This window comes from Sceloporus occidentalis, unplaced genomic scaffold (genome assembly GCF_023333645.1).
Source record: "Sceloporus occidentalis isolate IW3139 unplaced genomic scaffold, rSceOcc1.0.p SCAF_1, whole genome shotgun sequence".
NCBI lineage: Eukaryota > Metazoa > Chordata > Lepidosauria > Squamata > Phrynosomatidae > Sceloporus > Sceloporus occidentalis.
In genome coordinates, this window is record NW_028316981.1 from 222,234,014 (window position 1) to 222,259,795 (window position 25,782).

A 25,782-nucleotide genomic window follows, 5' to 3' on the forward strand; every position below is an offset into this window, starting at 1 on the left:
AGCCACATGTGTCTTAGACCGTTGTCTTACTTGGCTTTTTAAACAGGGCAGAGGGGGACTGGCTGAGTGGCTGGCTGAAAGGGGTAGTCTATGTTTCCCTACAACAAGGCAGTGTTCCAATTTACTAAAGTTCCTAAAGGAGGCAGTTGTGAGGCCTTTGCTGAAAATGCCATCCCTGAATCCCACTATAATTAATAATCATTGGCCAGTGTCCAATCTACCATTTGTGGGCAAGGTATTGGAACGTGTGGTGGCTTTCCAACTCCAGGGGTTTGTGGAGGAAATGGATTATCTAGATCCATTTCAATCTGGTTTCAGGCCTGGCTATGGAACAGGGACAGCCTTGGTTGCCTTGGTGGATGAACCAACGTAGGGAACTGGACAGGGGGAGTGTGTCCCCTGGACCTCTCAGCAGCTTTTGATACCATTGACCATGGTATCCTTCTGGTCTGCCTCTCTGGGATGGGGCTTGGAGGTATTGTTTTACAGTGGCTCTGTTCTTTCCCAGAGAGGCAAACACAGAAGGTGGTGCTGGGGGACTCCTGCTTGACCCCCGGCCATTGGCCTTTGGGGTCCTTCAGGGTTCAGTGTTGTCCCCTATGCTATTTAACATTTACATGAGACCACTGGGAGAGGTTGTTTGGAGTTTCAGGGTGAGGTGCCATCAATACATGGATAACACTCAACTCTACTACTCCTTACAAGCTCAATCCAAGGAGGCTGTCCTGGTCCTAAACCAGTGTCTGTCATCAGCAATGGACTGGATGAAGGAAAACAAATTGTAACTTAATCCAGAGATGCTCCTAGACAGCTGGAAGGCAGATCCAGGAATAGGCATCCAACTTGTGTTAGATGGGTTACAATCCCCCTGAAGCAAGAGCAAGTACATTTCTATACTGCTTTTCAGTGAACTAGCACTCCCTATCTAGTTTACAATGTATAAGCCAATTGCCCCCAACAAGCTGGGTACACGTTATCGACCTATGAAAAGATGGAAGGCTAAGTGGACCTTGGAGCCCTCCTCGAGGATCGAATTTACACTACTGTAGCTACAGTACTGGCATTTAATCACTGCACCACCAGGGCTCTTGCAGGTCCACAGTTTGGAGGGTACTCCTGAACTCAGCTTTGAACCTGGAGGCCAAGGTCTCACCTATGACCAGTAGTGCTTTTGCACATTTAAGCTTGTGTGCCAACTCCACTTGTTCCTTGAGACATCCGATATGGTCAGTGGTACAGGCCTTGGTTACATCCTGTTGGGATTACTGTAACATGCTCTACTTGGGTCTGCCTTTGAAGTGTGTTTGGAAACTGGTCCAAAGAGCTGCAGCTAGACTAGGGCAAACTGCAGAGACCACGTAATGCCCCCACTGAAACAGCTCCACTGGTTGCCAGTTTGTTTCCGGGCACAATTCAAAGTGCTGGTTATAACTTATAAAGCCCTATATGGCTTAGGTCCAGGCTATTTGGCAGACTGTGTATCTCCCTCTATGAACCTGGCTCTGAGATTCTCTGAAGAGGCCCTTCTCTCTGTCCCACCAACATCACAAGTGCGGTTGGTGGGGACACGAAAGAATGTGGCTGCCCTTAGACTCTGGAACTCCCTTCTCAGGGAGGCCAAAATGGTCCCACCCTTATTGACTTTCCTCCGGCAGGTTAAAACCTTATGCAAGAATGTTTTTAAAAGACTGGTTTGGAGTGTTGTATTGCAACCCAAAACTAAGGACTGTTGAAGTTCCATAGATATTTAGGTATCTGTCTAACACTTACTGAAAATAATTGTTAGGATATGATCCATTAAACGTGACTTTAAGTTCCACTGTGCAAAAAAACTGAACTTGAATTTAATATCTCCACTGGAGGTTCCCATTAAAAAAGTGATATTATTGCTGTTGATGATGATGATGATGATATTATTATTATTATTATTATTATTATTATTATTGCGCTTTTCTCCCAGAATTGGGATCCAAAGCAGCTTAGTCTAAAAATACAGTACAATTTAAAATGTACAAAAATGACAATTAAAATGGCATTAAACCATTTCAATGTTAAAACTAGATCATTTGCTTTAAATAGTATACAGTTAAAAAGACAAATGCATTTAAAACCATACACATTGAAAGAATACACCAAACCCAGGACCTTCTTTACAACCTTTTTGTTTTAAAGGCCTTGGCTCCAATCCTGTATCCACTTAGCTGGGAGAATAAATCCCAGAATAAAACAATAAATCCCAGAATAAATCATTGCCAAGTTTTACTTCTGAAGTAGATCTTTAGTCTTCAAATAAATGTTCTATTAAAAATTCTTAGTGTTGATTAGTGGCCTTGAGTTTGGAATACATTATTTTAAATGGCAGGTTTCTCTTGCCCCTTCCATCTTAAAAATACAGCCACAAGGTAAAATACCTGCATTTAAAAGAAGCATCATGCACCCCTTCTAGATGTTTTAGGGATGACAACACCCAGCATTCCTTACCATTTGCTAGGCTGCTCAGACTTGCAGTCCAGCCAAATTTGCAGTCACTAATTCCAACCCTTGATTTAAAACATACAAGTGGCTGACAAAATAGAAGGTTTTCAAGTGAATTTAAAAACCCCCAGCCCCCACCTCAATTACAGTATCCCAAATAACAGAGCAATGGAATACCACTAAGAAAAACTATAATTGCATACTTATGCTGCAGGTGAAGTGGTTTGTTGGCATACATAGTACTTTTGTTCATTGTCACACATATCATTTAAGGAGATCTGGTGTTATGCTTAGTAAATTAGGAGAATCTGTCTGCAAATCAGGGCTGAAGAACTTCAAACCAATGTGTTTTCTGGACTATATAGATTTTCTTCTCCAAGTCATGTTAGAAACCATCTCTGAAGAAACCTTGCCAAGAAAACCCCCATGAGAGGTTCACCTGGTGCTCTGAGTGTTGAAGTAAGACTCTGGAGGCCAGGGTTCGAATCCCCTGGGTGGGCTTGGGCGAGCACACTCTCTCAGCCTCAGACAGAAATGGCAACACACAAACAAACCAACAACCCAAAACCAACAACAAAACCCTCTGAACAAACCATTAAAACCCCATGAAAGGTCCACCTCAAAACTGCCCTAATTCGAAACCACTTAGGGGCTTTCTTGCCAAGTTTCTTCAGAGGGTGTTTTTTGCCTTCCCTGAGGCTGAGAGCGTGTGACTTGCCTTGAGAGGAAAGCCATGGCAAACTTCCCTCTGACCCAACCTTGCCAGGAAAACCCCATAAAAGTGATATACCTTTATCGGCCATCCAAAATGCACAATATTACTCGTCGCAAGCTTTCGAAGCTCCATGGGCTTCTTCATCAGGCCAAGAAGTTATAAAGCACACAGGAGGGGGGGGGAAACAAATGGAGATGTTAGTAAGATGCCTGCATTTTGTTGTTTCTGATTTTTGTTTAAAATTTTGTTTAAAAATTTGTTTATTTTGTTGCAGGCATCTGACATCTCCAGTTGTTTTTCTCCTATTTGGTTTGTAACCTCTTGCCTGATGAAGAAGCCCATGGAGCTTCGAAAGCTTGCAGCAAGTATATGGTGCATTCTGGTTGGCCAATAAAGTTTGGTGGGTTTTTATTTGAAGTTGCTAACTGGCCAACAGCAGCTACCCCTGCATGACCCCATATAAAAGGATCACCTCAAGTTTGACCTAAGGGAGAAACAATTTGATGTCTTCTCAGCAGGACCTTGAAGCCCCACCACAAGAGCACCCCTAACCCCCAGCTGGGCTTGTGGTTGCCCTCCTGAGGATGACCAGGAGGCTGACCTACCTGAGCTTTGCTGGGCCTCCTTGTCCTCCTCTATCCCCCCTAAGCCCTGCTGAGGGGGGAACCCCTCTGGACCCCTGTGCTCCTCCTCAGAAGGATAGCCATAGTACTCCTCAAAGCCCATGGTGGCCTCCAAGGTGGCTGAGGAATAGGAGAAGGAGGGAGGGGAAGCAGTAGCAGGGCAAGGGCTGCCCAAGGCCCTTTATGGCCAGAGAGGCTTCCAGGGGCGGAGCTCCTTCCCAGGAGGAGCCATTGACCCCTGGCCCTGCCTCCTGACTGAGGAGAGCCCCTCTGGACCAGGCCTTTGGCCATGTTCAAAGGAAGCCCTCCCAGGCAGAAGGAGGGCAAAAAGAAACCAAGCCACCCTCCTGTGGGAGAATGAAGAGCCACCAGAGCAAGGGCACTTGCTGGCACTGGCCACTGGGAGCAGCCCCATGGCCCTCCATTCCAGCCTCCTCTCCAGGAGGAATTCCCAAAGGCCTCCCATTCAAAGTGACCAGGTGTCCTCCTTTTCCAGGACATGTTTCACATTTCCGCCTTCTGTCCAGGAGGAATTCCCAAAGGCCTCCCATTCAGATTGACCAGGTGTCCTCCTTTTCCAGGACTTGTTTCACATTTCCGCCTCCTGTCCAGGAGGAATTCCCAAAGGCCTCCCATTCAAAGTGACCAGGTGCCCTCCTTTTCCAGGACATGTTTCACATTTCAGCCTCCTGTCCAGGAGGAATTCCCAAAGGCCTCCCATTCAGATTGACCAGGTGCCCTCCTTTTCCAGGACATGTTTCACATTTCAGCCTCCTGTCCAGGAGGAATTCCCAAAGGCCTCCCATTCAGATTGACCAGGTGTCCTCCTTTTCCAGGACATGTTTCACATTTCCGCCTTCTGTCCAGGAGGAATTCCCAAAGGCCTCCCATTCAGATTGACCAGATGTCCTCCTTTTCCAGGACATGTTTCACATTTCGGCCTCCTGTCCAGGAGGAATTCCCAAAGGCCTCCCATTCAAAGTGACCAGGTGTCCTCCTTTTCCAGGACATGTTTTACATTTCAGCCTCCTGTCCAGGAGGAATTCCCAAAGGCCTCCCATTCAGATTGACCAGGTGTCCTCCTTTTCCAGGACTTGTTTCACATTTCCGCCTTCTGTCCAGGAGGAATTCCCAAAGGCCTCCCATTCAAAGTGACCAGGTGTCCTCCTTTTCCAGGACATGTTTCACATTTCAGCCTCCTGTCCAGGAGGAATTCCCAAAGGCCTCCCATTCAAAGTGACCAGGTGCCCTCCTTTTCCAGGACATGTTTCACATTTCAGCCTCCTGTCCAGGAGGAATTCCCAAAGGCCTCCCATTCAAAGTGACCAGGTGCCCTCCTTTTCCAGGACATGTTTCACATTTCAGCCTTCTGTCCCAGGAGGAATTCCCAAAGGCCTCCCATTCAGGTTGACCAGGTGTCCTCCTTTTCCAGGACGCGTCCTGCATTCCAGGCTTCTTCTGTCCAGGAGGAATTCCAAAATATCCTCCCTTTGGAGCAGAACTAAGAAGCAGGAATTTATATTTCTGGGCGTGTTTTGAGCATTTGTTTGATCACGCCCTACATTTTCCTTGAATGTCCTCCATCTGGCAGTGCCTTGTTCTCCCTTGTGGTTAGGAGGACATCAGGTCACCCTGGGTCCCCTTTTGCAGGATGTGTCCTCCTTTTCAACCTTCTGTCCAGGAGGAATTCCAATATGTCTTCCATTTTTAGCATTACTAAGAAGTGTGAATTTATATTTATGGAAGCCATTTTAGCTTTCATTTTGTCCTCCATTTCCCCAGAAGGTCCTACATTTTGCAGAGCCTTTGTCTTTTGCAGTTATGACATCTGCTCATCCTGGTCCAGAAGGAATTCCTAAAAGTCCCCAATTTTGACCATGGCTAAAAAGCATGAATTTATATTTCTATGGCGCGTTACAGAGTGAGCGCCCAAAAACGGCGCTCTGCTGGCGCTGCCGATTGCTGTGTTCGGGAACCGCAGCAGTCAAACCGCATGATTCCCGGACGCAACAAAAAGAAGCCGCAAAAAGCGGCTTCTTTTTGCGCCCTGGAAGTGGCGCCGCAAGTGGCCAATGGTGCATTTGCGACAGCACTTCTGTTGTGGGACGTGCGGATGCTATGTGTCCACGACGTCAAGATAGCGGCGCCCGTGTAGAACGGGCGCCGCCATTTTGTACACACCAAGTGTGTACTAGGGTTAGGGGCATCTGGAAAGGATTCCCCTTTCTAACCCTAGTACGTGCTTGGCACGTACTTTATGCCCATCCGGAACAGGCCTATGAGTATTTTTAGCTCTTATTTAGTAGTGCCCTCTCCATTTTTCTGGATGGCCCTACATTGTAAGCTGCCTTGTCCTCCTTTGTGTTTAGGAGGATATCTTGTCAACCTGCATGTGGTTGTTGTTGTTGTGTGCCTCCAAGTCATTTTTCAATTTATGGTGACCCTAAGGTGAACCTATCAAGGGGTACTGTTGGCAAGTTTCTTCGGAAGGGCTTTACCACCCCCTGAGGCTGAGAGAGGGTGAATTGCCCAAGGTCATCTAACAGGTCTTTATGGTCAAGCAGGGATTTGAACCCTGGTCTCCAGAGTCCTAGTCCAGCACTCAAAACACTACACCACACTGCTCTCTGTTCTGTGCTTTTAAATCATTTTTGACTTATCATGGGGGTTTCTTGGCAAGCTTCTTCAGAAGGGTTTCGCCATGGCCATCCCCTGAGGATGAGAGAGTGTGACTTGCCCAAAGTCACCCAGTGGGTTTTCATGTTGAAGTCTTAATCCAGTGGGGGTCCCCTGTAATGTCTGACCTGTACATTTACCATGTACATGATTATGGAAACTGCAGAATGAAAATATGTATAAATTCATGCTTCTTAGGATATTTTGGAATTCCTCCTGGACCAGGGTGACCAGATGTCATAACTGCCAAGGAGGACAAGGCACCAAATGGAGAACATGACCCAATAAACTGAGAAGAAAAAAATCATCTCCTTTTCTGGAAAGAGCTCTGTGGATACTGTGTGAAGTGCCAAAATACGAATAAAAAGGTGAAAGAACAAATCAAGCCTGTTCTCCCTAGAAGCCAAAATGACTCAACTGAGGCTATTGTACTTGGGGCATATAGAGAGACAACATGACGATACAACATGACACATTAGAAAAGACAATTGTGGCTATGTGCTTTCTAGTCCTTTCTGACCCTATCATGGGTTTTTTGGGGGGTTTTGGCAAGTTTCTTCAGAAGGGGTTTGCCATTGTCTTCCTCTGAGGCGGAGAGAGTGTAACTTGTCAATGGTCATCCAGTGGGTTTCCATGGCTGAGTGTCTCGAGAGTCATAATCCAGCACTCAAACCACTATGCCAAGCTTGGGACTTGAGGCCTAAACTCCCCAAATCGTAGTGCGATTTCCCTAGTTAAGTGGAAGTACTGTCAGTATCTTTCAAAGACCTAGACGTGTTAGTTTGGAAAATCAGTCTGCAAAGGGATCTGTAGCACCTTTAACTTGAAAGATAGAAGCTTGTGGTATAGGCAGAGGAGTCAGGCAAGGCTTCATGTTATCAACCCATTAGTTCAATTTGTATGAAGAAAATATCATACAAAGAGCAAGACTAGACTCAGAAGGAGGAGGAGTGAAGATAGAAGGAAAGAACATCATAGAATCATAGAGTTGTAAGAGACCGCAAGGGCCATCCAGTCCAACCCCTCTGCCATGCAGGAACTCTCAATCTAAGCATCCCCGACAGATGGCCATCCAGCCTCTGTTTAAAGATCTCCAAGGAAGGAGACTCCACTACAATCTGAGGGAGTGTGTTCCACTGTTGAACAGCCCTCACTGTCAGGAAGTTCCTCCTAATGTTGTGGTGGAATCTCTTTTCCTGGAGCTTGCGTCCATTGCTCTGGGTCCTAGTCTCTGGAGCAGCAGAAAAGTTTGCTCTCTCCTCAATATGACATCCCTTCAAGTATTTAAACGGGGCTATCATATCACCTCTTAACCTTCTCTTCTCCAGGCTAAACACCCCAAGTTCCCTAAGTTGTTCCTCATAGGGCATGGTTTTCAGACCCTTCACCATTTTAGTCACCCTTCTTTGGACACGCTCCAGTTTCTCAATGTCCTTTTTAAATTGTGGTGCCCAGAACTGGACACAATATTCCAGGTGGGGCCTGACCAAAGCAGAATACAGTGGCACTATTACTTCCCTTGATCTAGACATTATACTTTTATTGATACAGCCTAAAATTGCATTGGCCTTTTTAGCTGCCGCATCGCACTGTTGACTCATGTTCAATTTGTGGTCTACTTGGACTCCCAGATCCCTTTCACACGTAGTTTCATTCAGCCAGGTGTCCCCCATCCTATATCTGTGCATTTTATTTTTCTGCCCTAAGTGCAGTACCTTACATTTCTCCATGTTGAAATTCATTTTGTTAGCTTTGGCCCAGCTTTCTAGTCTATTCAGGTCATTTTGAATCTTGGTCCTGTCTTCTGGAGTATTAGCTATTCCTCTTAATTTAGTGTCATCTGCAAATTTGATAAGTATGCCCCCAATTCTGTCATCCAAGTCATTGATAAAGACGCTTAATAGAACTGGCCCCAGGACAGAATCCTGTGGGACCCCACTGGTCACTTCTCTCCAGGATGAAAAAGTTGTTTTAGGTTGTTATAACCCTCTGTTATAGCAATAGCAAGTACATTTCTATATCGCTTATAAGTGGACTTAAGTACTCTCTAAGCGGTTTACAAACTGTAAGTTAATTACCCCCAACAATCTGGGTACTCATTTTAGTGACCTTGGAAGGATGCAAGCCTGAGTTGACCTTGAGCCCTGAGTTGATCTTGAGCATTGAACTCACAACCTTATGGTTTGTGAGTGAGTGGCTGACAGTACAGGCATTTAACCACTGCGCCACCAGGGCTCCTGGTCATATCTGTACTGTTATTATTTCCAGACTTAATTTGTGCCTTTTTTCTTCTTTTTACAATAAAATGCAGTTCCAGCCCTAGCCTTTCAAGTTTCAACAACTGCTCTTGAGCCTTACTAAAGGTTTGTCGTTGCGGTTGTGTTCCTTCAAATCATTTCCAATCTATGGTCAGGGTTTTCTTGGTAAGATGTACTGAGCAATTTCTCTTTGCCTCCTTCTGAGGCTGAGAGAGTTTGACTTGCCCAGTGGATTTCCATGGCTGAGTGGGGATTTGAACCCTGATCATCAGATTTGTACTCATAGCCCAAACTATTACTCCGTTATTATTATTATTATTATTATTATTATTCTCCATTCCAACACCATCACAAACACGGTTGGTGGGACGTGAGAGATGGCCTTGTCGGTGGCTGCCCCTAGACTCTGGAACTCCCTGCCCAGGGAAATCAGAACGTTATTTATTTCTTTTTAATGTTTTTAATTGCACTATTTTTAATGCTGTGAAGCCGCTCTGAGTGGGATATAACTAACTAAATAAATTACACCACACCGGCTCTTTCAACATTTCCCATTTATTGACTGAACCTGTTCTACTGCCTCCTTATATAGATGGATTGTTGTTGTTGCGTGCTTTCAAGTTGTTTCCAACTTATGGTGACCTTAATCATGAGGTTTTCTTTGCAAGATTTGTTCAGAGGTGGTTTGTCATTGCCTTCCCCTGAGGCTGAGAGCATGTGACTTGCCCAGGGTCATCCAGTGGGTTTTATGGCCAAGCAGGGAGTCGAACCCAGGTCTCAAGAGTTATAGTTCAGCACTCAAAACACTATGCCATGCTGGCGCTTTATAGATAAGGCATGCCTATACTAATTACTCCTTCTATAGCCTTTCTTGTTCACTCCTTTGTCAGTTTGTGCCCATGGGGCAGGAAGATTTGAGTTTACTGATTATCTCTCATGATTATTTCCCACCTATTTTTATGGCATCATTTTGTTTTAAAGAATGGAAACAAGTAATTAACTCTCCCTAGAAGCCAAGATGACAAACCCAAGACTGTTGTATTTTGGATACATCATGAGAAGACAGGACTCACTAGAAGTCTAGAAAGGACAATAATGCTTGGTAAGGTGGAAGGCAGTAGGAAAAGAGGAAGACCTCATTCCAGGTGGATAGAGTTAATCAAGAAAGTCAGGGCCATGAGTCTGCAAGGCCTGAGCAGGTCAGCTGAGGGTAGATTGACTTGCAGGTTTCTCATTCATGGGGTCGCCATAAGTCAAAAGTGACTTGATACATACCAAGGGCTGGGGTGCTCTATGATAAGAAGAGAAAGATACTACAAGAACAAGAAGAAATAGACCAGACCAGCAAAGGATGCCTTGCAGTCATCTATGTCAAGATGCATTGTACACACAAAGCCAATTCAATTAGTGCAGCACCAGACACAGAAAAACCCACAGTTCCTGGGAGCAAATATATAGTATTAATAAAATATCTAAGAATTTGCTCTTCTTTTCTGACATTTGAAGTCTGCTGCCTGAAGTTACTTGCTCTCTCCCCTAAGGGCTGAATCGGTCGTTAATACTCTCAAACTCTACTCTCAATAACCTTTTATAAATACACTCATCCCTCCACATTTGCGGCTTTGACATTTGCGGATTTGACTATTCACGGATTTGATTAATGTGTTCTCTCGAGGAATACCTAGTTCCTCCAGCACAACTCTATGGTCAACTTTAACCAAAAGTTGCACTGAAGGACTAGAGATTCCTAGGGAGAACACTCCACTAGGCGTAATTCTATAGCCAATGTCTGGCAGATGTTGACCATAGAGTTACACTAGAAGACCTAGAGATCTCAGGAAAAAACATAATGTTATTTGTGATTTTCCCACATTCACAGGGTACCTGTGCCCCTACAGTGAATCTGGAGGGATGAGTGTACCAGTGCTTGTAGTAGCCTTGAAACTACTGGTGGAAAGAATTACATACTGCTTTATCACACTAGGAGCAAACAGGATTTAAACGAGAGTTAAACTAGAGAAAACCAGAAAATGTTGTGTGATAGACATCAGGCATTTTCTGGTTTTCTCTAGTTTAACTCTCATTTAAATCCTGTTTGCCCCTAGTGTGATAAAGCAGTTAGAGGCCTGTTACAGACAGCCAAAATAAAGCTAAGGACTGGAGCGTGGCTTTGGTGTGGCTTCTGGACTCGTAGGACACATGCATCATTGAAACACAATACCTCCACTGTGACTCGAAGCAGCTTTATTTTGGCTGTCTGTAACAGGCCAGAGCTATTTAGAACCAACATCCAGAGGCTTAGCAGTGTTAGTCAGCTGCTGCAGCAATAGGGTTTTTAGCAATTAACTGCTTCTGGGCTTTTGTTTATTAGAGTCCACTTTATTAACTATACAATAATACTTCAAATACACACAACAGTGATATCTTTAATTGTCCAACCAAAATGCACAAAATGCACAATTCAAGCTTTCAAGGCTCCGCTGGCTTTGTCCTCAGGCAAAGGTGTTGAGAATCATACAGGAGAAAAAATAACAATAAAATGATAATTGTTAGTCACAGGCTTGAATTTTCTCAAGGTATTGTGACCCACTTGCATAAATATCCCTCCAAAGAACACCAATAACACCTTGAGAAGATGCAAGTCTGTAACTAACATTGTAATTATATATAATTACTGTATGTGTATGTGTGTGTATATATACACATACCCACACATACACATACAGTGTGTGTGTGTATACACACCCTGTTTCCCCGAAAACAAGACATACCCATAAAATAAGCCGTAGCGGGATTTCTAAGCATGAGCGCAATATAAGCCATACCCCGAAAATAAGACATAGTGATAGGACCAACGCAGAATGGAAGGGGGCAGGAAGGGAGCAGAAAGATTGGGGCAAATGGTTCTAAAGGAAATGGAGTCGCAAGAAATTTAGGATCGAATTCTGGTTTTGGAGAGTTATGACGATGTTTCAAAAGAAGAAGACTTAACTATATTTGAATAAATGTAGATTGTTGTACCATACTTAATAAAAATAAGACATCCCCTGAAAATAAGCCATAGTGTGTCTTCTTGAGGAAAAATAAATATAAGAGAGTGTTTTATTTTTGAGGAAACATGGTATGTGTGTGTATAGTATATATATTCCTGTATCATATTGGCGTTGGTGAGCAATGCGTGATATCTTCCTAAGAGGCAAAGGTTCTTTAGAGTATTTGAAGGCACTAACTACACACACACAAAGGTGTTAGTAGTCAATGATTTTACTAAGTTGCAGGCAAGGATGATACAATCAAGTAAAACAAAATTGCGGGATGAACACACTTCCAGAGTTAGTTGTCAAGGACTCCACATAAAAGACAATGGAAAAACCCCAAGTTAGGGTTGCCATACTACCTGGTTGGCCGGGTGCCTGTTTCTGTTTTGACCATCATCTAGCCCTGATCCCATCCTTTCATTTACATGAAAAAGCAAGTTTCTACCTCCTTTAAGAGAGGAGTGATAGGGCAAAAGGTGCAGTTTCTGTTCTGTCCAGTTGTTTTGCAAAAAACAAGTAGGGCCCTTTGATTTATTCTATAGTACAGCTTCCAGGCTTTAGGTCAAACTGAGAATCATGCAGCCATGCAGCTACTGGACTGCAAATCCCAGCACCCTTATTCAGTATAGGGAGCCAACAAAATCTGCAAAGCTGCATGATTCTCACCCTCCATTAAACATGTTATCCCCAATCACTGATGGATAGATGATGCTTGGAAGATTTTTAGAGGGGAAATACCCCCTTTGAGAGTTTCATTGACCTGGAGCCTTCCCATTCCTGCATTACAATACAACATTAATGACTGAATTATAATTCAGTTAAAATAGGAGTTAGTTGCAGCAAGTCAATTGAATAGTGAGTCAACACATAGATAAATCTCACTGATTCACTGGGTCTACTCAAGTTATGACTAACAATAGGATTGAGGTCCATTGTGTTCAAAGCAGTTTAAATACAATCATAAAGTTAATATAAATATTACACACATACACAATATATATATATATATATATATATATATATATATATATATTTAGAGAACTTTATAATACATTGTGGAAACTTCCAAGCCAGGGCTAAATTCCAAGGCGTCCATATAAATGACTATAGAAAGACCTCAAGATAGGCTTGCCATGCCATTTTGTTGGCCAGGCTCCATCTGGTGTCTAGTCATAATCTGGCCTTGAATCTAAACTTTTATTTATTTTTAAAAAAAGCAAATCTCTAGACCTAGTAGGAATAGAGCTATGGGGCAAAATGTGCAGTGACCCTCTATCCAGCTGTTTTCTGGGGGAGGGGGAACCTTTATTGTTATTGTTGTGTGCCTTCAAGTCATTTCCGACTCATGGCGACCCTAAGGCAAACCTATCATGGGGTTTTCTTGGCAAGACTTGTTCAGAAAAGGTTTGCCATTGCCTTTCCCTGAGTCTGAGAAAGTGTGACTTGCCCAAGGTCACCCAGAAGGTTTCATGGCCAATCCAGGACTCAAACCCTGGTCTGCAGAGTCATAGTTCAGCACTCAGACCACTATGCCACAGTCCTGTTTTCGAGTGTGTTAGTCAATGAATGAAGGCTCACACCACTGATTCCAACAAATGCAAAAGAGAATGGTCTCAAAGACAAACATCCATCCCAAAGAAGACTATTGCCTTGTCTGCACTGGCCAGAATACTCTGGGGGCAGCCTTGAGTATCCTGGACATACAGCTGCCCTGACCTGCCCCTGCTATTTTGCAATCCATTCCTGCCTTGTAGCAGCTGTCTCCATGGTTATCCCCACTGAGCCCTTCAGTGTGACCACTGCCACCATGGGTCACTCATCTCTGAGGCCAGAATGAGGTGCCCAGTCTTGCAACTGTTTCCGGGATTATTGCTGGGATCATTGTTCTGACATCCCTATGGGTGATTCACAGTGGTGGCGGATGCACTGGGCAGCTCAACAGGACACCCATGTAGACAGCTGCCACAGTGGGAATTCCTGGAAGATTCAAATAATCAGGTAACTTTAAAACATGGTTTAAGGCGGTTAAACCCTAGTTTTGGTGCAGAATGTGCAGGATGTAATCCAGACTGCTTGCATGATAATTGGGATTTGGGATGTGCATCATCCAAAGAAGCAACACCAGGATAGCAGGTGAGGAGAATGGGCCTTTTGGACTATGCAGATAAGGCCCAGGAGGACTAATGAAAATACCTATTACAAATGATTGAAACAGTATGTAATATATAATGCATGCATGAAAAAATAGCCTTCTGTGACATCAACAACTTGAAAATGTATACACAAATAGTAAACAATCACAAAATTGCAGACATATAGTAGATTAGCACCTAGTTATAATACTGTAGAAACGTTGTTGTGTGGCTTGAAGTCATTTCTGACTTATGGTGACCCTAAAGTGAAACTATCCTGGGATTTTCTTTGCAAGATTCTTCAGAGGGGTTTGCCATTGCCATCCTCTGAGGCTGTGTGATGTACCTGTGGGTTAACATGGCTGAGCCAGGATTCGAACCCTGGTCTCCTGGTCCAATGCTCAAACCTCTACACCACATTGGCTCTCTTGCAGAAACACACAGGTAACAATATAATCTGTGAGAACACCTGTAGCTCAATTCTGATTCTGGACAGTCTGAATGCTAACAGAATTTCAGAAGATACTCAGACATGTCTTGTGGACAACAAATAAACAGTGGTCAACAATCACAGAGATACCAGTCTAAATAGAATTCCACCTTATCATCACATAGGCCTGTTACAGACTGCCAAAATAAAGCTGCTTTGGGTCTCTTTGGAGGCATACTATTTAAATGATGCATGGGTCCTAAGAGTCTGGAGGTCGCGCCAAAGCCACACTCCATTCCTAAGCACTGGAGTGCAGCTTTGGTGCAGCTTCCGGATTCTTTGGATGCATGCATCATTTAAAAAGCATACCTCCAAAGAGACCTGAAGCAGCTTTATTTTGGCAGTCTGTAACAGGCCATAGACAGCAAACACACATGAAAAATAATTCTGTCTCCTCATAATGTGGTCTTAAGGAACACATAATGAAATCAGATCCATACAAATGCAGTCTATGACTCCTGGCAGAAATTTTAAAAGATGCTTATGCTGGTGAACTTTCAAAAGGTAATTGGAGCCATTTTGATGGTCTTCTTCAGTAGAATAATTTTCAGTGATGATCATGCTAGTTCTCAGTGGCTGCAATTACATAAAAAATTTACTAATGATACAGATAACATCTGGAATACTAATACAACTAAAAATGTAATACAAAATGTTGTTAACAGCACACCAGTTGACCTCATCTCATGGTGACATCTCCAAGCCCCCCTGTCCTCCACTACTCTACTTAGGTCCTGCAGATTCAAACCGATGACTACCCTCATTGAGTCCATTCATCTGATGTGACGTTTTGCTCTCTTTCTACTGCCTTCCACTTTTCCTAGCATTATTGTCTTTTCTAAAGAGTCCTGTCTTCTCATGATATAGTCAAAGTACAACAGCCTCAGTTTCATCATCTTGGCTTCCAGGGAGAGTTCAGGCCTGATCTATTCTACGACCCAATTGTTTGCCTTCCTGGCTCTCCATGGTATTCTCTGTGCTCTTTTCCAGCACCACACCTCAAATGAGTTTGTTTTATTTTCTCCACTTCCTTCACTGTCCGGCTCTCACATCCGTACAAGGTGATGGGGAATACAGTGGCTTGGGAAATTCTAACTTTAATGCTCAGTTGTATATCTTTATTCTTTAGGATCTTTTCTAGTTCTTTCATAGCTGCCCTTCCTAATTCTGGTCTTCTTCTAATTTTTCAACTGTAGTCTCCATTCTGATCAATGTTTGATCCAAGGTATGGGAAATCTTTTAACCATTTTGATTTCCTCATTATCTATGTTGAATTGATGTACGTCCTCTCCAATAATTATTTTTATTTTTTCATGTTCAGCAGTAAGCCTGGCTTTACACTTTCTCCTTTAACTTTCCTTAGTAATTGTTCCATGTCTATGATGTTTTCTAGTAGTAGTATGGTGTTATCCACATAGCTTAGACTGCTGATGTTATTATTATTATTATTATTATTATTATTATTATTATTATTATTAACCTTCATTTATAAAGCGCTGTAAATTTACAATGTTCCTGCCTCCTATCTTCACTCCTTATTCTTCTGAGTCTAAACCTGCTCTTATGATATTTTCTGTATACAAGTTGAAGAAAGAGGATGATAAAATGCCTGACCACTTTCCCAATTGGAAGCCATTCTGTTTCTCCATATTCTGTTCTAAGAACAACAAAAAATAGCTGCTATTAAATTTACTATATGAGCCCACCACATTGTTAACAACACAATTTCATAATATTTTCCAAGGCAGCACTTACAGGTTAAGGTACTATGTACTTAAAATAGTCCCAAGAAAGATATGGAATACGAAATTTAAAGAGACATTATCTACATTCACATTTACAAAAGCTGATAAACCTTTGAGCTAGGATAAACAATATCATCCAGAGAAATACCTACAAGTCATTGTCATTGATGGTGATTGACAGTGACAATAGCATTCAAAGAAATAGCCGTGTTAGTCTTGTTCAGTATGCAAAAGGATAATGTGGCATTTTTGAGAGTAATTTAGAAAAAGAAGTTTATAGCATAATATTTTTTTTATTCTTAAGTCTATTTTATCAGATGAATGGAGTGAGGTGCCTAGGAACATAGCTTTATAGCTATGAATGAATTGATTGTATGTGTGAATAGTAATAGAAATGCAAACCTTGAGAATATGGTGATGAAGTGACAAGTTGGGGGCCTTCCGTGGCCCACATCACCAACCTATGAAACTGTCCCTCCAGGAAAGAACAGAGCCACTGCAGAACAGTGCCTCCAAGCCTCATGCCAGAGAGGTGACCCAGAAGGAGACCATGGTTAGTGGTATCAAAAGTTGCTGAGAGATCCAGCAGAACCAACAGGAACACACTCCCCCTGTCCAGTTCTCTGCATAGGTCACCTACCAATGCAACCAAAGCTATTTGTGCCCCATAACCTGGTCTGAAACCAGACTGAAATAGATCAAGATGAATTGCCTCATCCAGGACTCCCTGGAGTTGAGAAACCAAGAGAATCTTAACAAGCTGGGTTATGGGCAGGATCACTAGAATTTCATCACACACTTTTAAAGCTCTACCATATTTTATGGTTCCAAATAGCAAAATGATATAAAGGATTTTAAAAAATATCTGCTTTTTTGAAGAAACCAGCCCTATCCTGGAAAAATAGAATTCCTAGCATGCTATTTGTTTTTGATTTTAATATCTCTGCCCTGTGGCAATTCATTCTTTTGTTCCATTCCATTCTCTGCTCTCCTTTCACCTGCCCAGTACCTTGTAAGAATTAGGTCTTCATTCATATGAACATTTGTTTCCTGTTTGCCTGGGGGCTGAAACCAGGTGAAGGAGGTCATAGTAAGGGCAAGGTTTCCTCTCTCATTGAAATCTTCTACTTCTGATGACTTGAAAATGTCAGAACCATTGATACTTGCCTAAGAAAAGTCATGGGTTCACCATAGGTCCACTGGCAATGTGAAGGTAAATATGCACTCCAATGGAAGCTAATGTGGTGTAGTGGTTTCAGTGTTGGGCTAAGACCAGGGTTTGATTCCTGCTTGGCAATGAAACCGAATGGGTGACCTTGGACAAGTCACATGCTCTCAGCCTCAGGGGATAGCAATGGTCAACCTCCTCTGAACAAAGATTGCCAAGAAAACCCCAGGATAGGTTCACTTTAGGCCTACCAGAAATGACGTGAAGGCACACAACAACAACAACAACAACAACAACACCATTCAAATGTGAAAAAAGAGTGAAAGGTGGTCATATAACCTGGCTGGAAGCTAGTGGTCAAGAGATGGAGAGCCCTGTCCCACCATGGCACTTTTCCAACATGTGGTTCAAAGCAGAGACCTTGTGCCTTGATTTTTATACTGATGTTCCAAGTCTATAAGCGATAACCTACCTAGGAGTGAAGAATGGGAATTGGGGTTGTTCTGTTTACCATCTTGGTATTGGGTTGTCCCCCTACTTATTCTCTGTTCCTAAGCTGAAGAAGCTAAGACCAGGTGGGTACTTAGCAATTCTGCACTCTGGACAATAGGAGCACCATTTCATTTTTTAGAATCATTGGCCTACTCACCGCTAGGATGCGACATCCTGGAGGCGATGGTAGGGCTCAGGACCCTGCACCAACTGCATGGTCTTGAGCCCTACTACATGTGGGCGGCACCATTACAGCACCACCCCACCCACACGGGGGCGTGTGCATGAAGTGTGGACGTCACAGCACCCACAGGTCATGCAAAGGAAGAGACGTTATAAGGGCTGCGTTGCAGCCCCTACAACATCCCCAAAATGAGCCGCTCTAGGCGGCTCCTTTTTTGGTCCACAGTGTTGCCGGGCAGTTTGGTTGCTACAGCAGTGTTGCAGACCAAAAACGGGCACTTACAGACCACCTTGAAAGGGATGGTCTGTAATGCCCCATAGAATCATAGAGTTGGAATAGACCCCAAAGGCCATGTAGTCCAACCCCCTGCCATGCAGGAACTCACAATCAAAGGATCCCCGACAGATGGCCATTCAGCCCCCATGTAAAGACCTTCAAAAAAGGGAGTCTACCACACTCCGAGGGAGTGTGTTCCACTGTCAAACAGCACTTACTGTCAGAAGGTTCCTCCTAACGTTGAGGTGGAATCTCTTTTCCTGTAGATTGCATCCATTGTTCCGTGTTCTAGTCTTTGGAGCAGCAAAAAAACAAGCTTGCTCTATCCTCAGTATGTTGGCCCTTCAAATACTTAAACAGGGCTATCGTATCACCTCTTATCCGTCTCTTTTCCAGGCTAAACATACTCAGCTCCCTAAGTCTTTCCTCATAGGGCTTTATGGTTTCCAGGCCCTTCACCATTTCACATTTTACATTTCTCCCTGTTACAGTTCATTTTGTTAGTTTTGGCCCAGCTTTCTAATCTATTACGGTCATTTTGTATTTTGATCCTGTCCTCTGGGGTATTAGCTACTCCTCCTAATTTGGTGTCATCTGCAAATTTGATAAGCATGCCCTGTATTTCTTCATCCAAGTAATTGATATAGATGTTGAATAGCACTGGGCCCAGGACAGAACTCTGTGGCACCCCACTGGGGTCTCTTCCAACTCTTATGCTTCTATGATCAAACAGGCACAGAATACTGATTCCTCCATTTCAAGGAACCACACATCTTGGGCATTCATAGGTGATTAGCAAATACTTCAGTCCCAGGGCCCTTAGCCTTATAGCTGCTTTCCATCTAAAATTTAAATGAATAGGAGCTATTTTTTTTTGGGGGGGGGGAGAGCCCCCCTGGAGCATTTCAATTCTAAGGTAGACTGTGGAATGGAAGTGACAGGTGAATGTCTGGGGCTGGGGAAGAAGGCCATTTATTTCCTTTTGTTCGACTAGTTGTCAGGTAGGCGAAAAGTGGAGGGAGGCAGACTCAAGGGAAAGAACAAAAAGGGTATCCATAGTTTTCTGTGGGTTTGGGGGATTCTGTGGCCACATTCTGGAAGAATTTATTCCTGAAGTTTCCCCTGCATCTGTGGCTGGCATCTTCTTTGAAGGCACCTCTGAAGATGCCAGCCATAGATGCAGGTGAAATGCCAGGAATAGATTCTTTCAGAATGCAGCCACATAGCCTGAAAAACTCACAGAAAACTATGATTTCTAGGAGTTGCCATGCTTTTGTTCTCCGTACTGCTGCTGTTCTTATATACCCTAAAGGTACCAGATCACCTCTGCTCTGGGAAGCTAAGCTGGGTCAGCCTGGTTAGTAATTGGATGGGAGACTGCCAACAAATAACAGGTTCCCAGGTAATATAGGCTATGTTTCAGAGGACAGAACTGGTGAAGGCACCTGAGTATTTCCTTGCCTAAGAAAACCCTACAGCCAGCGTGATGTAGTGGTGTGAACATTGGGCTATGACTCTGGAGACCAGAGTTCAAATCCCTGCTCAGACATGGAAGCCCGCAGGGTGACATTGGGCAAGTCACACCCTCTCAGCCTCAGAGGAAGGCAAAAGCCAAACCTCCCTCTCAACAAATTCTGCCACAAAACCCCCGTGATAGGGCCTTAGTGTTGCTATAAGTCAGAAATGACTTGAAAGCACACCACAACAAGAAGAAAACTTTACAAGATTAATGTTGTTGTTATTGTTGCTGTGTGCCTTTAACTCATTTCCAACATATGGCAACCCTATCATAGTGTTTTCTTGGCAAGATGTGTCCAGAGGAGGTTTGCCATTGCTTTCCCCTGAGGCGGAGAGAGGGTGACTTGCCCAAGGCCAGGCAGAGGGTTTCATAGCCGAGCTGGGAATCAAACCCTGGTCTCCATAGTCCTAGTCAAACTACTGTATCACCCTGGCTGGGCTCATCATAAATCGACAGATGACTAGGAGGCATGTGCACACACACAGCTCTTGTGCTTTTAACAGTTGCACCAACCTGTACAGACATGACTAGGAAGGCTTTCCCCACAATTTCATTTCTGTGCCAGGATAATTTCCCCTTGCTTGGTTTGTGTACATTTAGCTACGTACTTTTAAAGGGAAGAAAAATCTTATTGAGTCTCCCTTTGCTCTCTCTTGCAATGATAGTATTGCAATGTTAGACTGAACCTTTAGAACAAAACCTTAGTTGTGTCTTCTACTCTGTTTCTTCATAAAGTGTCATGTACTTTGCTGGGACTGTAGATAAATAAGAAAATGTGTACCTTTTAGTAGTACAATTGGCCCTCTGTATCCACAGATTCTTTATCCATGGATTCAAGCATCCACAGCTTGAAAATATTATACACACACACATACCAAAAAGCAAGTCTTGATTTTGCCATTTTATATAAAAGACACCATTTTACTCTGCCATTATATCCAATGGGAATTGGGCATCCATGGTTTTTGGTATCCATTGGGGGTCTTGGAACCAAACTCCAGCAGATCCAAGGGACCATAACAACAACAACAACAACAACAACAGGAGCAGCAGCAATAGATAGGGCCAGTACCTGAAACGAAGCAGGCAAGCAAAAGAATCTGCAGCATTAGTCAGAGGTCTTTGGAAGGTTGACAGAAGTCCCTTCTATGAGGGCAAACCTCCTTGAAAAATAGTTTGATTACTACGATTTCCTGCACTGAAGAGTGATAACTTGTTGTGGTCATATTGTCTTAATTTGTGTGGCAACAGCAATGTCCATCATACTGAGCCAATCTTACATGGACTGAACACATGCTCTAACTTGTCCCAAAATCAAGCTTCTTGGCAAGAAAGTCATGATGGGATTTTTAAAAGTGGTATAATGTTGGGATAAGGCTTAAATATCCTAAAGGCACCATATCCCGTCTGATTATGGAAGCTAAGCAGGGTCAGCCCTGGTTAGTACCTGGGTGGGGGACTGCCAATGAATAGAATCATAGAATCATAGAGTTGGAAGAGACCACAAGGGCCATCCAGTCCAACCCCCTGCCATGCAGGAAATCACAATCAAAGCATCCCCGACAGATGTCAGGTGCTGTAGGCTGTATTTCAGCGGAAGGGATCTGCAAAACCACTTTGAGTATTCCTTGTCTAAGACAAACCTATGAGGTCGCCATAAGCGACAGGTGACTTGAAAATACACACCCACATACACACTCACAATGTTGGGCAAACAAATGGACTGGTTAATATAAAGGGATGCAATAATTCCCTGTTCTAGTCTTGCTCAATCCTGCCCTCTGGGGTGAGAAGGGATGAATTGTCAGGATCTGGTTCTCTGTTTTAATTATAGTGGTACAACATATAAATCATTGTATGAGATTTTTTCAAAGTTACCTTATTGTTTGGAGAAGTTATTTTGTGGACAACTATTCCCAGAATCTCCCAAAAGCCGGGTTTGCTGTGGGATTCAGGGAGATTTAGTCCAAGAAAGGAAAATGTCTAACCTGTGACCTAGCTGATCATGATAATAATAATTCTAATAAAGTCAGCCCTCCATATCCCCAGATTCTTTATCCATGGATGCAACTATCCATAGCTTGAATATATATATATATATATAATTTCCAAAAAGCAAACCTTGATTTTGCCATTTTATATAAGGGACATCGACATCCATTGTATTTTATGGCACGTAAACATCCATGGATTTTGTTATCCATGGGGGATCCTGGAAGCAAACCCCAGTGGATACCAAGGGCCCACTGTAACAAGAACAACAAGAACAAGAACAACAACAACGATAATATTTGTTTCTTACCAGCCTCTCCCCATGAATTGAGGCGGGCACAACAACAATTAACAAACAAACCAACATAAGTTAAAACAAAAATCAGTTTAAAATAGCAAACAAGATGTGCACATATTAAAATAATCCACATCTAACATTTATCATTTAAAATTCAATTTTTTTTACGTTTGAAGTAAAGAAAGTGGCTGTGGCATACAGTAGCAGTTCATTTTAAACAAATTTAAAAAGTTAGTCATTTCCCTCCTGCACAATGCATTGCGCTTCTGCACTGCATGGTGCTTTACTCATTTTGTCATGTATTTTGTACTGTAACACAAGAGGCACAGGGGTGTTATGCTTCAGATTTACAACTCTGCTGAATATTGTCACATTTAGCCTTCATTATGCTAAAGCATCCTTTTGCTCACAGGGTGGATCATGTATTTGCTGCTAGTGTCTTTTGATTGGAAAAGTTACTCTTTAGATTACAGCTCCCAGAATCTCAATTTTAGCATGGACAATGTAGTCAAAAAGTAACTTTTCCCAGCTTAAGCTTGGTAAACTTCAGTTCAAATGTTGTCTTAGTAAAACTACGAACAGGTTTTGAATTACATATTGTTGCTAGTGAAGGGAGTGAGGAAAGACTGAATTTTCAGGCCCAAAAAGACTGGGATCATTTGATGCTGCAAATACTACACACTCATCAGATTGAAAGGTATTTCTTATTTAAAAAGTGAATCTAGTCAGACAGCATAAACATTTTAATTATTTGCTTTATATGCAAATATCGTATTTTATATACTATATATGTATATGTGTGTACACACACACCATTTATATATTAAACAGACACACACACACACATATAAAATATATAGACATATGTTTTATATACAAATATATACAAATGATGAACTTTAAATGTAGATTGTTTTAATATGTATGTGTCTTGTTTGTTCTCTTAAATTGATATATGTTTTAACTGAAGTTGTGTTTTAACTGACACATATTTCTTTTGTCTATTGTTGTGCCCTGCCTCGATCCATGGGAAATCATCATCATCATGCAAATGATTATTCTCTCTAAGCCCCCCTTCTGTATTTTCAGGGTGATAAACAGGGTGAAGAAGACAGGATTGGACTGATAGTTCATTGTAGTCTAATCTTTGATTGAAGCAGTGGTTGGGCTTCATATTATGAACACTTGAGTTTTCATATGACCCTTTAGTGGGGGACTTAGCCAAACTGTTTCAGTTGTTTGGTTTGATGAAGCCTAAAGGCTCGCATCTTTTACTCAGATAGATGTCCACCTTGATAAACATGGTCTTTGTGGTCAGTGACCCACAGTGCTGTCTTCTGCTGTGTTTGACTGGCCTTCACAGCAAGTAGAAAGTTCATTTTCCATCTGTTCCACAACATGTCTAATCACACGTATCTACAATAATATATAGCTGGTAGCTTTATATAATCTTCAACAAACAGGAGATTCAGAGTAAACTGACCTGGTGCCAGTATTTATTTTGATGACGGTCAGCTGGAAATTTTATTTGTTGTATCCAGGACCCTTGTACATGGAAAGAGATGTAGAACACCCAAAAATTATCTCTGTTTTGGGTTCTCCAGCACTGTACTATTCTCATTGTGTTCCAGCCTTCTGCTTTGGCACTCTGAGCCTAAAACTGGAAATGGGGTTAGCATTTAGATGGAGATCTTTTAGATCTTTTGGGTCTAGAGCTCAGCTAACTAGGATGGCATCCACACTGCAGAAATAACCTGGTCTAACACCACTTTAACCGTTATGGCACAATGCTATGAAATTCTGGGAACTGTAGTTTGTTGTGGCATTCGAGCTCTCTGACAAAGAAGGATAAATGATTTACAAAAGTACACTTCCCAGAATTCCACAGCACTGAGCCATGGCAGTTAAAGTGGTGTCAAACTGGAGTATTTCTGCAGTGTGGATGAAAGCGGAATGTACTGACTGTAGGATATTAGACTGTAAATTAGAGTGTTTCCTATACCATGAGATGACATGACACATTGGAAAAGGCTATCCAGAAATTGAACTTCACTTGATCACGAATAACAACAACAATAAGCCACCTAACAAAGGACAGTGTCCTATATGAAAGTGTATTTGATTTGAAGAGCTGTCCAGTCTGATTTTCTTTTTAAAAGTCCTGTATAACAAACAAATGGGTCCTAGAACAGATCAAGCCTGAACTCTTTGTGGAAGCCATGATGATCAAACTGAGGCTGTTGTACTTTTGTACATTATGTACTGTACATAATGTACTGTTGTACATTAATTTTGTAATCAAGTCCAATTGGATCCATTTTACATTGACTACATTTATCCTCCTGTTCCATTACAAACCATATACAAATGACAATCACCTAATTTTTCAACCACATTGTGCATTATTTCATCTATTTTAGCAAATACAATACCAAATCAATTCACCCCACAAATAATAAATCACCTCTTTTTACCTTTTTCCTTTTCTGTATGAATTCTGTACTTACTCTCTACTTATCTGTTAATCATTAATATGTAAATTTTGCTTACATATTGTATTTCCTACCCATATACCACCATGTCTGTTTGTTCTTTTCTTGCCCATATACATTTAAATAGACCATTTTTTCTTATAATATTTGAAGACTGCCTCCCAATCTCTTTCCCATTTCTCTGTTGGTTTTTCTCTAATTAACATTATTATTATTAATATGTTACTAATTGTAACACATCCAATGTTTTCAAAAGCCATTAATCAATTGTTGGGAATTCAGAGTCTTTCTATTTTTGTGCAATAGTAATTATTGCAGCTGTTATTAAATATAATGTACATTTTAGATGTTTCTTTCCTCCTTACCCTCCACTGTATTAAGAAGGAAGAGTTCTTCTAGCTTAATTGTAATTTCAAAAAACTCTCGTGATATTTTATGAACCTCAATGCAGAACTTTTCTATTTTAGCACATGTCCATCAAATGTGGTAAAAAGTACCTTCACATCTATCCCATTTCCAACATGTTCAATTTCTGTTTTTCAATATTTTCGCTAATTTACTTGTGGTCAAGTACCATTGGTATAACATTTTATAGAAATTTTCTTTAATATCCATGCTAAGAGTAAATCTCAAGTCTTTTTCCCCATGCACTCTCCCATTTATCCATCTGTATTGAATGGCCAATATCTTGCACCCATATTACAAGGTGTTCTTTAACGATTTCCGTCTCTGTTTCTCTTTTTAATAGCAATTTATATACCTTGGATATGGTGGCTTTTTTATTGGTCCATAAAATCTCATCAAGCTCAGTTTTAACATTTGTAACGCCTTTTAGTATGAGATCTATTTTTGTTCTTTCTTTAAGTGGCTGTGTGTACAGCCCCTAAGGGGCGGCATGACGTTGCCCCTTTCCTAGCCGGGTCAGGGCTGTGGCAACCGCACACCGTGGCCCTGATCTGACCTTTCCAGGGCACAAAAAACGCCCGCGAAAAGCAGTGTAATAGCCACAGCGCCATGGCTTGAAGACACTCCTTTGGCGCTGCATCATATGGACACAATGCCAAAGGAGTGCCATGGGGACGCGATGGCCTTAATGGCTTGTCTGAACAGCCCCTAAGGTGCCTAAGGAAAAAAAACATTGACATTTAACATCACCTTTTTCCAATACTTCTTCTTGCTTTCCCAGCATTATTGTCTTTTCCAGTTAGT

The 25,782-nt window shown here is 42.2% G+C and overlaps 1 protein-coding gene across 1 annotated transcript in view; it reads right to left on the bottom strand.

The window, feature by feature from the left end:
* The window catches only part of LOC149323527 (homeobox protein NANOG-like), a 33,129-nt gene extending 7,365 nt beyond the window's left edge, over positions 1-25,764 (bottom strand). The window contains exon 1 of the mRNA XM_089489147.1: positions 25,729-25,764. Coding sequence (XP_089345273.1) covers positions 25,729-25,762 — 34 coding nt within the window. The 5' untranslated portion in view covers positions 25,763-25,764. The remainder of the gene's footprint in view (positions 1-25,728) is intronic.
* Between the last annotated feature and the right edge of the window lie 18 nt (positions 25,765-25,782).